This window comes from Diorhabda carinulata, chromosome X, assembly GCF_026250575.1.
Source record: "Diorhabda carinulata isolate Delta chromosome X, icDioCari1.1, whole genome shotgun sequence".
Lineage (NCBI taxonomy): Eukaryota > Metazoa > Arthropoda > Insecta > Coleoptera > Chrysomelidae > Diorhabda > Diorhabda carinulata.
Genome location: NC_079472.1, coordinates 17,249,676 through 17,266,596, shown reverse-complemented (window position 1 = coordinate 17,266,596; position 16,921 = coordinate 17,249,676). Strand labels below are relative to the sequence as shown.

The window sequence follows — 16,921 nt, the reverse complement described above, 5'->3', positions numbered from 1 at the left end:
AATGAACTTTTACGAGTATGGTCCCACAAGTACCTGTCCCAGCAATAGAAACACAAAAATTTTGGAAAAAAAAATTTTTTTTCAAGTCTGGGAATAGAAAATAATCCGAGAGGGCTAAATCTGGCGAATACGGTGTATGAGGTAGCAATTCATTAATTCTGGCCATTGCAATAACGAATATGGGAGCTGGTGCATTGTCTTGATGAAATAACACTTTCTTTTTAGCCAAAAGCAGTAGTTTTTGCTTGATTTCTTCGCTAAAACGTTGCAATAAGTTCGCAAAATACTCCCCATTGACAGTTTTACCTTTTTCAAAGTGGTCATTGAAAATTATCCCACGTGCATCCCAATTTACCGACGCCAAGACCTTGCCTACAGATGGAACGGTCTTTGCATTCTTTGTAGTCGGTTCTTCCTTTTCAGTCCATTGTTTTGATTTTTCTTTTGTTTACGGTCTGATGTGATGGACCAGCACTTCACCCATGATTATGAGACGGTTCAAAAGTTCGGCTTGATTTCTGTGAAACAGAAAATATCTTCACGACGCTGGCGCACTTTCAGTCGACGATTATCCAATTATCCAGTACCGCTTTTTCCAATTTTCCAATATTTCTGGAATCCTCATCTCATTTAGTCGATCATTGCCATGCTGGTCTTCTCAGGAGGAAACTCACCCAGAGTAGAATTTAGTTCAGCTTTTATATTGGTTGGGCTAATGCACATAACGATGACCAACTTTTTGTTGAAAACGTTCATTATTGATGGCTACCAAACAAATACTAAACACAACGTGGAGTGTTTAAATTTGAAACATATGCTGTACAGAATGTGTACTTTCTAATACAGTAGTCCATCCTCGTACAAATTGATGAAGGTGCTTCGTATTGTGTAACCTGTGGTTCTGGGTTCGAACCTAAAACTCGGCATTGAATGGTAATCATCTTTTTCAATTCACACTTAGTAAAAAATATGAGTTGGAGCCCAAAAACATGGGTTCTTACGTAAAGAAGCTCCATCCATTTTCAAGAAGAGTTGAGCAGATTGATGTACAGTTTCATCAATTAGGACTGCAACTTCAATAAAGAAGCTCGTGCAAGAAAATAGTTGATTATCGTCAGAAACAGTAGCTGATTGGTTACCGTAGGAAAGTTATAACACTGTGGTACCTGAATCAGCAGAGTGAGAGAGGAAAGATTGGAGGATTGGGGTGTAGATAGATAAGACTTAATTTTGACATATCATGAGACAGTGTTTCATAGTCGAAAGTTCGCGTTTTAGGAAGGAGTGCGCTCTCAAAGTATTGAAGCTTCATGACATGCGTGTACACTTCCTAAGGCGTAATCTAAGAAGGGAAACGTACCCCGACCATATCGTTAAGTACCAATGGCAAAGTTGGCGCACGAAAAATGGAATAGATAATAGAAAAAAACAATTTTATAGGTTAAGTTAAGTGAGATTAGGTTGTATTATTTCTAGGTGTCTTTGTTAACTCTCCCGAGTCATTTCAAGCAGTTTCTTTCCAAATTATTCATGCGATGTTTCCGTTTCAATGCCTTTTTTGTCCAATTGTAGAATCACTTTTCAATAACTTCGCCCTTTTTTATTTCCGCAATGAATGGTTGCATATTTTGAGTCCTCGTCTTCAACCCAACATACATACCAAACCCTATCTTACCTGTATATTGAGAAATTAATATATACAATTCTAAACGATCCTGTATAATCACAAGGAAGATTTTGGAATGTAACTTTTCGTTTAAGATGCAAACGGTTGCGTAAAATGCTGGAGTTATCATTTCAGCCAATGTTTGTATACTATCAAAGAAAAACGTCAAACTTTTGGCATAACATACCATCCACGCTTCCCGAAATTTGTTACATACGGAGATGATCTTAGAATTCATTTTTATGACGAAGAAACTAGGAGTCAAGAAAGAGTTTTGGTACCAAGGTATTCAATTTCATGTACAAAATAACCTATTCGAAATGATTTACGGTTTTTAAAATATACTTTCAAGTTTTGTAGTGAGTTTCCCGATCACCATGACGGCCATATGTCTAGAATTTTCGCTGCTTGTTTCCATCCGAAGAATAATTATGAGCTAATTACAGGTGGGTGGGATAATGTTGTACAATTTTGGGATTTGAGACAACCGTATGCAACGAGGCATCTTTCTAATGTACACATCTGCGGAGAGGGATTAGACATCAATTTTAGAGGGACCGAGGTAAAAACATGATGATTGTATCATTATATTTATTAATAATTTTTTGATTTCAATAAATAATGACACCACCGGTGAAAAGTTTTGCCTATCTTATAACATCGATTTTGATATTTATATTTTAAACAACATATAATTTGTGATTGGTACAAATTTAAATTTTCTGCTTTCTGACCACCCTTTTCAATTTGCTTCACGACAACTCAATCGGGTTGAGGATTCAGGCGACTGTGTCGGCCAAATCATCACTTTCATTACTTTCTTCCTTTCCAATTCCTTCCTTCAAATCCCTCCTTTTACCAAATCGCCAGTCGTCCTTCCTCAAAAACATCTCCATACCATCACCGATCCTCTGTCGTGTTTTATAGTCGGGATTACACATCTAACATCCGTTCTTCCTTTGACCTGCGCACAATCTTTGAGTCATCGCTCCATAAATCTCTCTTCTATTCTTCATGCGTCCAATGTGTATGTTCTATAGCCCACTGCAATCTCTTAATTTTTTTTGGACGTCTTAAAAGGAGTTTCCTCACTGCTACCTTTTTTCCTTTTCTCTGTGTAAGTACTCAAAGACAGATCCCTAGATTCATTGATCTGAGTTGTTGTCTCTGAGTCCGTGAGTCATCGATCACGTTTATTGATTAATACTATACGTTTATCTCCGGCGGTTGGGGATTTTCGAGGCTGCCCCGAACGTTTTCTATCGCTAAAACTTCTGGTGAATACAAATTTTTTTTCACGTCGAGGTATAATTTAATTCGGCGTTAATGGTATAGTTCCTTTTTTACCTATTTTGAAACTTACATGTATGAATTTGCGGGAAGGAAAACAATTCGTATACGCACTTCACAAAAAGATGTCAATCAATTTTTAGTATCTTTTAGATCTAAAAAACCTTAATTTCTATTCAAGATATTATTTTTTAAGTAATCAACAAAAAGTTCTCTTTAAAAGCCCGTCAAGAATAACTTTAGTCGACATGCATTAACATGGCGTTTAATGTCTGAAAGAAATTTTAATTTCTAGATCTTGACATGCAGTTTCCAGTCTGTAGATCCCTTGCAACTTTGGGATTATGGAACAGGGAAAAGAATAGCAGCTATAGAACCGGATATATTCACGACTAAAGTAATTAACGGATTCCTCATTGTATCTATTTCAACTTGTGTATTTTTAGTTGTATTGCGGAAAATATTTGAGCAAAGACTTTATTGCAACTGGTGGAGCTGATCCGCATCTACTAAGGATAGTTGATCTTCAAACTACTGGAGTAAGTAAGGAAATTTTTCAGATAATCTCCACTAAAATAATCAATATATTACATCGAATAGTAAATGTGGAAGTACTTCGTCTGGCATAGCCCTACTGCTACCTATCGAGAATGGTTTATCACCTTGTTACACTTTTATAAAATATCCTATTTTTCAGACAATATTAAACAAGTCACATATAAAAAAACATAACTTTTATTAAGTACAGTAAACTCTTACAATAATAATTATTATTCTAATAACTTAAGTGGATGTTTATTCTACCTATTTAACAACTTACTCTAAATAATCGAAATCATCTGGTATCCCAAATTGTTTATTGATAACATTCTTTTCTAACATAAACTTTTTTTCACACCAAGATTGTATAGCGAAGATATTATCAGTCCATCTATTGGCGGCATCTTTGAGTTCTTGAGTTTTCTTAACAAGATCTGCAAATTTTTCAGGATCGTTGTCTTGGTAATTTTTTAATTCTTGTTGTAATCGACGTAGTTCGATTTCTTTATCGTTTATTTCTTCTAGTACTTTTTTGCATTTTTCTTCATCCTCTTCGTTACCTTTGGAAGCTTCTAATGTATTATCTATTATTTTTAGTTTTTCGGTAACTTCTTCTAGTTCTGCTGTTATTTTTTCGAGTTGCTTTTTACGGGTTGTTAGTGATTTACTTGGAAAAGCCCAATAATAGATTGAAGTTCCAATTTTATCGGTATCAACTAATCCGTCTTCTACTAATTGTTGTATTACATCTTTAACAGAATTCGCGACAATACCTTTCGCTTTTGGCGCTAGTTTTTCTAGTTCTTTCAGTTGAAAAAATTCTCCTTTTTCGTAAAATAATTGTAACATTCGTTTACGTTTTTCTTCAGCACTAACTCCTTTCTTAGACATGTTTATTTATAACGATAAACAATAATATAACCTCAAAATGTGTGTTAACCTGAAGTTGCTTCAGTCAAAATATACCGAAGTTACCCGATAGTTTTCGAAACAGGACCGTAGTAAGATTTTTTTATTCGAAATTTTTTTAGACATCTGCTAGTGTAAACTTTTTACCTGGAGCAGTGTACGGCATTGATATTGGTCCACAAAAGAAAAAACTTAATGAAAGAGAGAGAAAGGAAGATGAAACAATGAGAGTAAAGAGTGATATATCGACCGTACCAAAAATAGCTTTTGTTACAACAAAGAAACTTTATCAAGTTGATTTTTATTAAAGGAAAATTTCAGGATTTTTATTTAAATTAAAAAGACTACAATTGGATTTTCATTATAATTTAGGGAAAGGAAAAATTTATGCATGATTTAAAGTAAAACGACAATATATATTAAATAATCACTTCTATATTTTCACTTTCTTTTGCTTTCAGAACATTTTAAAGCGATACAAGATAATTTACATCTATTGTACAAAAAAAATCTATCACACAAATACGCACAAAAGCTTTAAGAACAGCATATCAACTTTACAGATACAAAAAATGAAAAAGTTCATATACAAATTATAACATTGTGAAAAGCCAATCAAGCCGTCAAACTAGTTAATGATGATAGCTACTTAATTCATTCACGGGGTACAAAGTATAGACACAAAGCAAGATAATCTTGTAAACATATACAGGGTGACAAATGGAAAGTTGCCTAAAGTATCAATATGCATCTCTTTTCCTTTCTACTCTACCGTATAAGGCTGGGTCCACGTACGTATATTCTAGCAGGGTTACCAACTTAGGGGTTTCCCCCTCAAATTTAGGGGAAAAAGATGTGGGATCGAGATGTTTTCAGGGATTTTTAGAACTTCAAATATCTATTTATAACATTGTAAAGAATAAATATAATTAGAAAAATCAGAATCTGAGTAAAATGATTCGTTACTTAAAGTTTTCGAATTTATAAAAATATTAAAAAAAAATGATGTTGCTAAATGAAATTATTTATTGATTGTTTGAGAATTTTTAATTATTTATTTTATAAATAATATAATTTTTTAAAGGGAATCCATTGTAATTGTGAGGATTTTAGTGGTTTTTTTATGGGGGTTTTAGAGAGATAAATTTTTGAGAGTTGGGAACACTGTATTCTAGAATGTTATCAGTTTCTATTGAGACGCAGTAGTGTACTTTAAAATGAGTGACGTTAAGAACGACGTAAGAAGGATATAGACTTTATGGTGAAATATGTATTTGATTTTATGGTATTACGAAGTTTATCGAGACTGCGTCATTGGTTTAGGTTAAGCCAAGTTTATACACTCAGGTATAGAATGGTATTCGTATTCACCGGATTTAGCCCGTGTGATCGCTTCTTACAGAAAGATTACTGTTATACAGAAAAAGCCAAGACCAAAGATGATTTTCTATTTACCATTAATAGTCATTCCTTAGGCTGGTTTCGTCATTTTTTTAAACTTAATTTTGTTGAAAATGTTTAATTAAACTGAATTTCAAATGAAAATGACTAATGAACAATATTTTAGGCAACTTTCTATTTGTCACCTGTTACATCTTGGTGGTTTGTTCAAGTACTAGTCGAAAGAAAAAAAAGATTTGCTTTTTTAACTTTTTTATTCTTCCCTCGACCATATAGACGTTTTTCAAAATTAAAATCTTGTGATGTTTGAGATAATTGGGCAAATTGTTGCTGTTTAAGTATATTACCTATTGTTATATCTATACGAAAAAATTAACAAGTTATAATAAATGTATATAAAAATGCAAATAAAAATATTGCACCATTCTAAAATTGGTTTAATTTTGTATAATTTAAAGTGCCATATCAAACAGTGATGAGCATTTATCATCTACTCAATTTCAATTACAATTTCTGACAAAAAATTGTGACATTAACTTTTCAATGGGTTAAACTAAAACGGGATTTCTTGACTCAACTTATTACTGCATCTATATCTAAATATTACCATTTTTTACCCTGAAGAATGAAATGAAGAACAGAAAATTCTCATAAAATTTAGTTACTGATACTTCAAATTACAATTGAGGCATCTCCTACATAATTACAAAAATAATTAACGAGGAAATGCGTTTACACAACAAGTAGAAAGCAAAGTGATGAGTTTTTTAAAGCCTCGGGTAGTGCACATTAGCTACTACTAGAATCTATACAAACCGCTAATTCGCTTAAAGATTCTTAAGACTAAAACGTTGAAACTATGAAATTTAGTATTTGAGCCGTTAGGGCTGCAATTTTTCATTGTCTTATTTAGATAGCAGACTAGAAATCTTAACAGCCATTACTTGTTTTCAATTTTTCATTGTAGATTTTTGAGACGGTTTACTTCTATTTCAACATAACAGTCGCGAAGCAAGGACTATCTAAATGACTTTATCCACGACTGTTGTATAATCTAACCATTATACGTCTAGTTTCTGTACCTTCATAATACCCATTAATCACTTTTTGACTATATATCTGACTATATTATATTATTTTGCTATAAAAAATCGGTTTTTATAATTTTATCATGTGAAGCACTACTTAATATTTTCAATTTAGTTCTGTATTCATGAAAAAAAAAAATTTAGAAGTAAATATTTCTATACCAGAATCGAACCCGCGACCTGCAGTTTTTATTCACGGAGCATTAGCACTGAGAAATATTTAAATATGGGTTTCTTAACGTACTACGGTTTTTTAAACAATTTATAAATTGAAGTACCTTTTAAAACAATATAAATTTAACTCAAACCTATCAATTTAATTGTATGTTTAGATTCCTCGGTGTTTTTTAACATTTTATGTCAAATTAAGTTAAAAAATCAACCAAAAAGGATATAGAAAATGAAAGTGACTACTCTTCAACACCAACAGAAATTAGAGAAATTGCCTCATCAAAAAACTAATACATAGATTTTTGTGTTTCTAATAATGTATCAAAATTTTCCAGCAAAAAAACTTGGTAGTCGTGGATAAAGTATAGTTTTCTACTCGCGTATAATGAGTTATTATTCACTCGATGTTTAATGCTAAGTAAACTTTACCTCGTGATTAATAACCTTCATTATACACTCGTGAATAAAATTTTCTACATATAACTCATTAACTGGATCCGTTTAAGGCTCGGTTTGAAATTAAGTTTAAAAGGATTCCAAGAAACCTCTCTCAACTCTAGAGGAGCCCTATGCGACTTGCCCATCTCTATATTGATCCTCGCTACGCCTCTGGTACATTGAATTTATCTAATTCTAGTTTTTTTGCTACTATCTTTGAAATAATTTGTTTTTTTTGTGATGTAATTTCATAATATCAAAAGTAATGATAAATTATTTCTATATTTTTTTTTCGATAAAAAAATGAGTTTGAAAATTAAATCTCCTAATGTTATTTATTGTGACCTATTACTTCTTATTTTAGAGCTATACAAAAATATTGATTGACAATTTCACTACTGGAGAATCAATTTCTACTACACGATGAAAAATTTCTAGAAACTCAAGAGTTTCTTCTGGTACTTTCAAACAATTTTTTCTCTTAAAGTATATAAATTATGTGATGAAAAAAACATTTTTTCTCCTGCAGTAATTAAAAAGAGTAAAATTAGAACATAAGGTCACTGTTATACAGAGTGGACCAATAGTAGGAATACATAATTTGTTGTGACTTTCCTTCTGTTTGAAATGTTACTAGGTAGACTGAAACTTAGATGGCGCTACTAGTATTGAATCCATACGTTTTTCAGTAACCCCAAGATACGTGTACAACTCCAAAGCGTAAAAAAACTCAAAAGTCGACTGGTAAGGTTATGACTTTAGTATTTTGGGATACTCATTGCATAATATTCATCGACTATGTAAAAAAAGCGAAAACTATAAACAGTTATTAGTACATAGCGTTATTGGAGTATTTGAAAAAGGAGAAAGTGCTATTTCATAAAGAAAATGCCCCATGCTACTAATTAATGAAAACGATGGGCAAAATTGCATGAGTTCAGCTTCCTTATCCACCGAATTCTTAAGATCTGTCCCCTGTGACTTTTTCCTGTTCTCGAACCTCAAAAGAAAGCTCGATGGTCAGAAATTGAGCCTTCAAAAGACATGTATATAACTAAAAAACGTGGAAAGACTCAAAACTTGACTGCTAAGTTAATGACATCAGTATTTTTGGAGCCGCGTGGTATAATATTCATTGATTATCTTAGAAAAGGGAAAATATGAATAAGTTATAGCATTATTAGAGCGCTAGAGTACAAAATTGCGGAAAATGGGACAATTTGAAGAAGTTGAAAATGGTTTTTCATTAAGACAAAGCACCAAGTCACAAATCAATGAAAAAGATGGCAAAATTGCATGAAATTGTGATTCGATTTGCTTTTTTATTCACCGTATTCTGCAGATCTGGACCCAAGCGACTTTCTTCTGTTCTCAAATCTCAAGAGGATGCTCGATAGATAGAAATTTTGCGTCAAAGAAGAGGTTATTGATGAATTGGAGGTTATTTGAGATTTAAGACATATACATAATGTAACGAAAAACTGTATGGCCCTGGGAGGCAACTACATTGAATAATAAAACCATATTTAACAAAAAAAGATTTTTCATGCAAGCTTTTGAGCTTCTTAGCCCACTAGTTAACCATGGCGTAAAATTTTAACGAATACTGATCTCTAAGATGTACAAAAATGCAATTGAAAATTACTTAACGGTTTACTTCTTTAAAAATAAGTTTAAAACCACGATTTACATCGCCAATGCACTTGAAGAACGTTGGAGTAGGAAAAGGAGATATAGATAAACAATTACATTCATATAAGTTCACGCGAAAAGCATTTAAAAAACTTGGTAACCCAAGGACATCTTTACAACATCTGATGCATTAACAAGCCTCAGGTTATTCCAAATATTGTCTTCACGAGGAAGATCCTGACCACAAATTACTTCTGTAAAATAATACACCATAATCTGATTGAACTAGTGTGACCAGTTAAAGCCTGTTTTAAATGATATAATTCTGTGTAGTGGGCCCTATAGAACTCGCGTCATTAAGATTTAACCATTAGTTACCATTTTGATAGAAGACGTTCATCAATATTTGGAAATGGAATCTTGAATTATCTGACGAAAAAACAGGTTTAACTAAGATTGCAATAATGAATGAAAATATTTATTCCAGAAAACCTGTCACAGTACAAAAGTTGAACAATTATATCTTTAATGGGTTTAAAGATCCTATTAAAGTCTCTGGAATGGTTCACAAGAATGTATCAATCCGAATGTGGATATTTTGAGTATCTCTGGAGTTGTATGTATGATTAGATTTGCTGTTTAAATACCTACTTTTGGGCCACATTGTATATTATATTGTGCTTAATGTTTCCAAAATGAAAAATACAGTTTTCATTTAGTTATAAGTATCTGTCCTTCAACATATTTTTGTTTCTATTATTTTTTTGATTTAATTTTCAACAAATTGTGGAAAATACTTTTCGCCTTGTAGATCCTGTCAAGTTTTTCAGGTGATAGCATTTTTTTTACGAAAATCAGTTCAAAACAACATGAAAAATTGACGCCTTGACCCATTTCGGTCGTGTGGCGAGGCGTCAATTTTTGATTTCCGTAAAAAAAGTTTTAATATTTTTGTTTCAAAATCAGAAATTTAAAATATATTTCATTGTTTGATGAAAATTTTGATATTATAGGTTTGCAAACTCATAATGTCTTTTTTTTCAAAATCACAGAAAAAAATTCTACATTTTTAGTGAAATATGAGTTGGAATTATTAGTAATTTCTTTAGCCCAACTTCAACATTTTCAAACTGTAGTTTGTAGATATTGCTTAAGTCTTTTTTGGCCAGACACAATATTACCCCGATAACGTGGTCCACAGTAATTTGGCAGTAATAAGACAACATTAAAAATTTTATGTCTTCAAATTTTATAATGACGAAAAAATAACGATCAGAAGCAGTTTTTGTAAATGCCAATAAAAAATTTACATATTCAACAAGATCGAAAAATACGTTTCGCTTATTTACAAGAAGCAACACACATTAATATTTTTTAAATATATATTTTTTTCTTATATTTATTTTGCTTTTGTGAAGAATGTACAAGTTGTGCTAGAATTTAAAATAAATGAAATTTTTATTATATTTTTTTAAATACCCGTTTTTTCCAAATCGTCGAAAATTAACTTTCAACATACCTTGTCTTCAAATAAAGTCATGATCGTATATTTTACTTGACATATACCAAATGTTGAATTACAAAGACACATTTAACAAACAATTTATAAACGATACAATAACACATTAAGTTAATTTTCTGTACCGCTGCTTTTCAGGGATAACTCATCCAAAAGATTCTGGAAGTCACTATATACCGAGGATAAAAATTTGCTGATGATTGGAGTAATGTGGAGGTTGAGGACAATGCTCTTTGAGGGCCATAGTACCAATGGTAGTAAAGACATCAAATTGTTTATCAAAAGATGATTGAGCTACTGATTTTGTTGGTAACCATCAAGATATGGTTATAGTTTGAATTCGTATTTCATTGGTAATATAAGATAAAAAGACAAAGAGGAATCGATATAAACAAAATAAGACAATTAACAGAAACGGAACATAAAAATTTGGTCTTGGAAATCTATGACATATCAAAACGTGAAGACAAAGGATCTAGAAAATGGTTCCAAATATCAACTATTCCTTTGGAATAGGTGACATTAAATGATGTGTTGAAAATCGTTGAAGATGCTCATAGTGTTTTTGGTGAAACAAGTGAATTTATCATAGTTTTCTGAACAATTAATTATTCATAATTGCCTAATTAACTTTTAGGGGTTATTAAAGTATAAAAAAATTCTTGAATTCAATTAATATTTGCTTTTGAATTTGAAATTTCAAAGAATGATTTTAGTTTTTGGGGTAAGATGAATATGAAAACAATATTATGGGCGGCATGTATATAAAGATAGTTTAGAAGTAGGATTTACCTTGGGACAATCAGTTTTAGGTGTAGGATGTATATGAAAACTGTTTTAGCGATAGAATTAACGTGAAATCAAAGAGTTTTAGGGGTTAGAATTATATAAAAACTATACAATGAGTAAGATGAATATGAAACGAAACAGTTTTAGGGGCAGCATGTATATAAAGACAGTTTATGAATAGGATATGCATGAAAACATTCAGTTTTGGGTATAGGATGAACATAAAGACAGTTGTAGGGGTAGGATCAATATAAAAACTGTGTTAGAATTAGAATTAACATGAAATCAAACAGTTTTTGAGGCAAAAAGAATATTAAAACAGTTCAAGAGGTAGACAGATTATTGAAACTGTTCCATGAGTAGAATTAACATGAAACAGTTTTAGGGGTAGGAGTAATCTAAAAACTGTTTTTGTAGTAGAATGAATATGAAACGAAACAGTTTTAGGGGTAGCGTTTATATAAAGACAATTAAGAAGTGTAAGTTCAATACAAAGGGAGTAAGATGAATATGAAGACAGTTTTAGGGGCAGGATGAATATGAAAAATGTTTTATGAGTAGAATAAACATTAAATAAAACATTTTGAGCGTTGAAAAGTATATTAAAACTGTTCCAGGAGTAGAATTAACATGAAATCAAACAGTTTTTAGGTGAAGGATTAATGTAAAAACTGTTTAAGGAGTAGGATGATTGTGAAACGAAACAGTTTTAGGTGCAGCGTATATATAAAGACAATTAAGAATTGGGATGTATATGAAAATTATCAGTTTTAGGTGTAGATTCAATATAAAGACAGTAATATGAATATGAAGACAGTTTTCGGGGCAGGATGAATATGAAAACTGTTTTAAGAGTAGAATTAACATAAAATTGAACATTTCTAGGGATAGGATGAATATGAAAAGTGTTTCAGGAATGGAATCAACATGAAATCAAATAGTTTTAGGGAAAGCATGTATATAAAGGCAGTTTAGGAGTGGGATGTATATGAATACAATTATTTTCAAATGTAGGATGATTATAAAGACAGTTTTATAAGTAAGACAAATATGAATAAGACAATTTTAAGAGTAGGATGGATATAAAAGCCGACAATTTTGTCAGTGGAGTTTGAGAGGTAGGATAAATATGAAATAAAACACTTTTAGTGGCAGGTCTATCAAAAGGCTCATAAGATTAACGGTCTTTGCAAGTATAGGCAGTAATAGTTTAAACATATGAAGACAGTTTAGGAGTCGGATGTATATGAACACGAATAGTTTTAGGTGCAGTATGAACAGGAAGACGCTAAGTAATCTTTTGGAGTTATCACAATAATTGTAATAGATACCACGTTCTTTCAGCTGTTGTTACAACTGGTACCAGCAATTTCGAATTTATTAGAACACGTCTTAATAGAGAAATTTTGAATGTCGTTTGTTAATTGTGTCAATAAAAGTTTATTTACTTCGCACTTCTTTCCAAGAAAATGAGCAGCCATAGAGCAAAATTCAGTTGTATATATATATATATTTCAAGTTACATAATCACAAAATAATCGTGAATCCGTACAAAAATGTCAATTGATCTCGCTATAACGCAAAAAATGAGAAAACTAACAATAAACAAAAAAAAAAATAGTGCGGTCACAGCCATATCTGTAATTTGAGCATTACATAGTGTTGTAGACGGGATTATTGTGTCTGGGTTTGTTGTTGATAGTTAACCTCGCCAGAGGGTGACTTTTGCCGTATTGTTGCTGTTTTTTCTTAGCGGCCGTTATGACCGTCGTCGCTACCAGTCCCGGCGACGTCCTCACCACCGGTACCATCGGAGGTCGTTTATCTTCTTTATCGACGACAGATCCGTTTTTGTTAAGATTCGATATCAACGGAGTCTGAAGTATGCGCGGCGACATTTCGATGCAAGAGTAACGCCCGTTGCGGTTTTGTGCGAATGGTCTGGCGTTCGATAATTTTTGTCTACGGTTTACTTGCACTTCCGAGTTATTTTCGAATATTCCGATTAGATTTTTGAGATTTACGTCGTCGTTGATTGTCTTGTTATCAATCGATTTTTTATCTTTAGTCACGTGCACGGTTATAGGAGACGACGGTAGACTGGCGGCGGCGGTGGTTTTATTTTTGTTATAATTATCCGATATCATTTCCATTTGATCGGTATTAATTGTGCTCGATTTGGCTTCGAATTCCTTTTTTAAATTCTTCACTTTCCCCGAACCGTTATTTTCCATGTCGGTTTTTTTCGTTACAATAACGTCGTTGGAATTGTGCAGATTTTCTAGAAAAGTTCTGTGTTGTTTTACCGACGAACACTGCGCGGTACTAATCACCGAATTCGATGTTTCTTTCGAAGAAACATTCGAAGTCGATCGAGATAATGGCGGATCGTTTTTCGCGATCAATTCCATCGAAGCCCACGATGGTTCAGGGGCGCTGATCGATAATCTGGAAACTAATTTAGATTTTTGTTTATCGTCTTTGGGAATGTCTATGGCACGGGAATTAATCGATTCGTTTATAATTTCGGCTACGTCCAAGTCGTATAATAAAGTTTCCGAACTAGGGGTTCGACTATCAATAGTCGGTTTAGTTTCTTGAAATTTCTGTTTACATCTTTTAACGGTACCGGTTTGTCTTGGGGGGGTATCGTTATTATCCGATGTTTCTGTGTTGTTGGTATGCATGATTTTTTCTCCTTTTTCGTTAACGTAATGTACCGGTCCTCTAGGTTGCATATCGTACGATCCCCAAGAACTATTTCTGCTCGGTAGTGTTCGCGTATCACCGGATCCCCAAGAACTATGACGAGATAATTCGCAAGTTTCATTTTGAAACCCCAAAGCCACGGCCGAATCGTAAGAACTCCACGAACTTTGTCTGGAAGGGCTCTCCCGTTGTCTTTCCTCTTCCGGCGATGGTATTATCGACGTTCTCATTTGTTTCTTTTCTTCGCGATCGAATACCCGATCCACTTGATTTGAAAAAACGTCCGTTTTCGTTTTGATCGAATCACTATCACTATAATTATCCGGCGCTACCGTCCATTCACTTATACAACTAAAATTTGTTTGATGATCACAGGTTTCGCTTGATGTTTCGCAACACGGTATCGTTTCGCCGGGGTCCCACGTTTCCGTTTTAACTTTACTTTTCGCTAATTCCTCCGACGATATTTGTTCGAATTGACTCGCCAAATCCAAAACTAAATTTTTTTTTTCGCCGCCGCGTGAAACTAAATCCGGTAAATGTACGATTTGGTTCGGAGATACGCTGTAAGTTTCGCCGTTATCGCAGGGCATCAAAACGTGCCTGGCTAATGAGGATTTAGATTCGTTCTTGTTGGTTTCTTTACCGGTCGATTTTTGGCTGACGTCTTCTAGGGATATTGATAAAGGAGATTTGGCGGCTTCTACCATCTCCCTGGTTAGTAAATTATCCGGCGACCAGGATTTAGGACGCGATCCGATATTTCTCAAATCTTGTCCGGACATTGCGCTTTCCGTGTTGTACGATTTCGATAATAATTCAACGTCTCGTTGTTGTTTGTTATCGATTACTTTATCGTTCTTTCCGTTTGAACCGGGTGTTTTCAAATTCGTTTCCGATTTGGATCTTTGTAATTTCTCTTTATTCTTCATGGCGTCCAATATTCCTTGATAGGTTTCTAGTTGTAACACGAAACTGGTGTTTGGTTTGATGCAGGTCCTTTTGTATTTGACGTGTTTCATGGCGGTATCGAAATCCCAATTGTAAGCTTTCATCGCGTAAGCTATGACCACCGAAGCCGATCGACTGATTCCCATCTTGCAATGTACCAAAACTTTGGAACCTTGATCTTTAACTTTGGTGATGTATTTGTATGTGTCGTCCCAGTGTTTTAACAAATCCGTCTTTTCGTCATCGTAAACTCGAATGTTCAAATAATCGAATGTTCCCGGAAAGAAGTTGTCTATTTCTCTTGTAACGTTCAAGATGTGGCCAACTCTGAAACAAAATAACGCATCGTTTGAATAAACTAAATTGTCGTTGATGATATATATATTAATACTCACCCGTTTCTTTGTAATTCTTCGTAATTGGAAGCGTTCCATTCTGAACCTAAATAGACGTGATCGAAAATCTCCGTCGGTGCATCCATCTGACCTAGAATGACCAGCATTTCTTGATCGATGAATGACTTGTACTCGCCCAAATCCATGTCGAGTTCTTCCTCGAGCCTGCTCCTAATCACCTATAGAGAAAAATTAAATATTACTCACTAGATTCCTTTCGTTTGTATATCAATTTAGACATACCTTACTGGTGACTTCATCCAAGTCCACCGACATCATAATTTCTTTAAGAGTCGCCCTGATGACTTTTTCGGTTTCCTCTCGTTCGGTGGGTTTGGTTCTGATCGAGTCAGGCGAGGGTGGTCGTTTCGATTCCAAATTATCCATGGCGTGCCATTCGTTAAGGCATGAACGATCTGATTCAATTCTATTTTCATAGTATTCTACCCAAGAATGTGTCAGACCGCCTTGGAAATAATTCTGCTCTCGTGCTTTCGCGCTCACCTTGTGGAGAGTCTGTAGCGTTGACCTAGAATCGAAAAAAAAACTTGTGACGATTACTTCAATCGCTAAAATATAATTTTTGTAAAATTAGAACCGAAACAGGTTATTATTTGTATAAATAAAAAATGAAATTTTCATCCTCAAATAAATCAGTTGAACGTAAATAAATAATGTCCACGTAGAAGTTTGGTCATTAAAATAGAATTAATACAAGATAGTGAAAGATGTTTTTCTTGGGTCAAGGTGTGGGTTAATACCATTTGGAAGATTTGAATAGAACCAATTGAAAGATATTATTATTTATCACTTTGAATAATTACCTTCATTTAAGTATAATTTTAATTTAATTTTGAATGTCAAACACTAAATGGAAACTAATGAATTAATAGCTATCTTAGATTTCATTGTTAATATTTAACTACGAGGTGGAAATCATAAGTATGCAGCCTATATGTAGCGCTAGTTATTTAATTAAATATCGATACTAAAAAATTTATGTTTCAAGTTCAAAAATGCCACGAGGTTTAATAGTTTTCTTGACAGTCATCAATTATGAGTATTTTCAGTAAATTATAAAAAGAACTGAACTGGATTCTATTCTGAGTGAGACTCCATTGGGTAATCGAGTTTACATTACGTTGTAAAGACCAAATGAGGATTCTGATCAGTGTTTGGAGCAGTTCAATCGAAATTTACACAAAGTTTTGCGTCGGTATGTAGCATTGAGTGAAACATAACTCTATCATTTCACAACGAAGTTCAATCGATAGTCAACCAAGCGAACTGCACGTCATGAACCGACTCCAAAGCGTTGGAAGACTCAGAAGTCGACTGGTAAGGTAATGGCAACAAAAGTTTGGAATGCGCGTGATATAATCATCGATTATCATAAAAAAGGCAAAACCATAAACACGACTAT

At 33.3% G+C, this 16,921-nt stretch overlaps 3 protein-coding genes across 6 annotated transcripts in view; 1 reads left to right on the top strand and 2 right to left on the bottom strand.

Moving 5' to 3' along the window:
* Window positions 1–4,841, top strand: part of LOC130900691 (uncharacterized) — an 8,307-nt gene extending 3,466 nt beyond the window's left edge. Inside the window, exons 5-9 of the mRNA XM_057811469.1 lie at window positions 1,762–1,951; window positions 2,027–2,228; window positions 3,252–3,353; window positions 3,403–3,495; window positions 4,528–4,841. Of these exons, the coding sequence (XP_057667452.1) occupies window positions 1,762–1,951; window positions 2,027–2,228; window positions 3,252–3,353; window positions 3,403–3,495; window positions 4,528–4,713 (773 nt within the window). The 3' untranslated portion in view covers window positions 4,714–4,841. The remainder of the gene's footprint in view (window positions 1–1,761; window positions 1,952–2,026; window positions 2,229–3,251; window positions 3,354–3,402; window positions 3,496–4,527) is intronic.
* Window positions 3,676–4,463, bottom strand: LOC130900693 (meiotic nuclear division protein 1 homolog). The gene has a single exon (XM_057811471.1). The coding sequence runs from the start codon at window positions 4,385–4,387 to the stop codon at window positions 3,773–3,775; it is 615 nt and encodes a 204-aa protein (XP_057667454.1). The 5' UTR covers window positions 4,388–4,463; the 3' UTR covers window positions 3,676–3,772.
* Window positions 4,842–12,933: 8,092 nt separating the features above from the next.
* Window positions 12,934–16,921, bottom strand: part of LOC130900688 (protein phosphatase Slingshot) — a 114,754-nt gene continuing 110,766 nt past the window's right edge. For all 4 annotated transcript variants that reach the window (XM_057811463.1, XM_057811462.1, XM_057811464.1 and 1 more), the window contains 3 exons: window positions 15,742–16,027; window positions 15,499–15,677; window positions 12,934–15,430 (listed from right to left, as the gene is read on the bottom strand). In XM_057811463.1, the coding sequence (XP_057667446.1) occupies window positions 13,096–15,430; window positions 15,499–15,677; window positions 15,742–16,027 (2,800 nt within the window). In that variant the 3' untranslated portion in view covers window positions 12,934–13,095. The remainder of the gene's footprint in view (window positions 15,431–15,498; window positions 15,678–15,741; window positions 16,028–16,921) is intronic.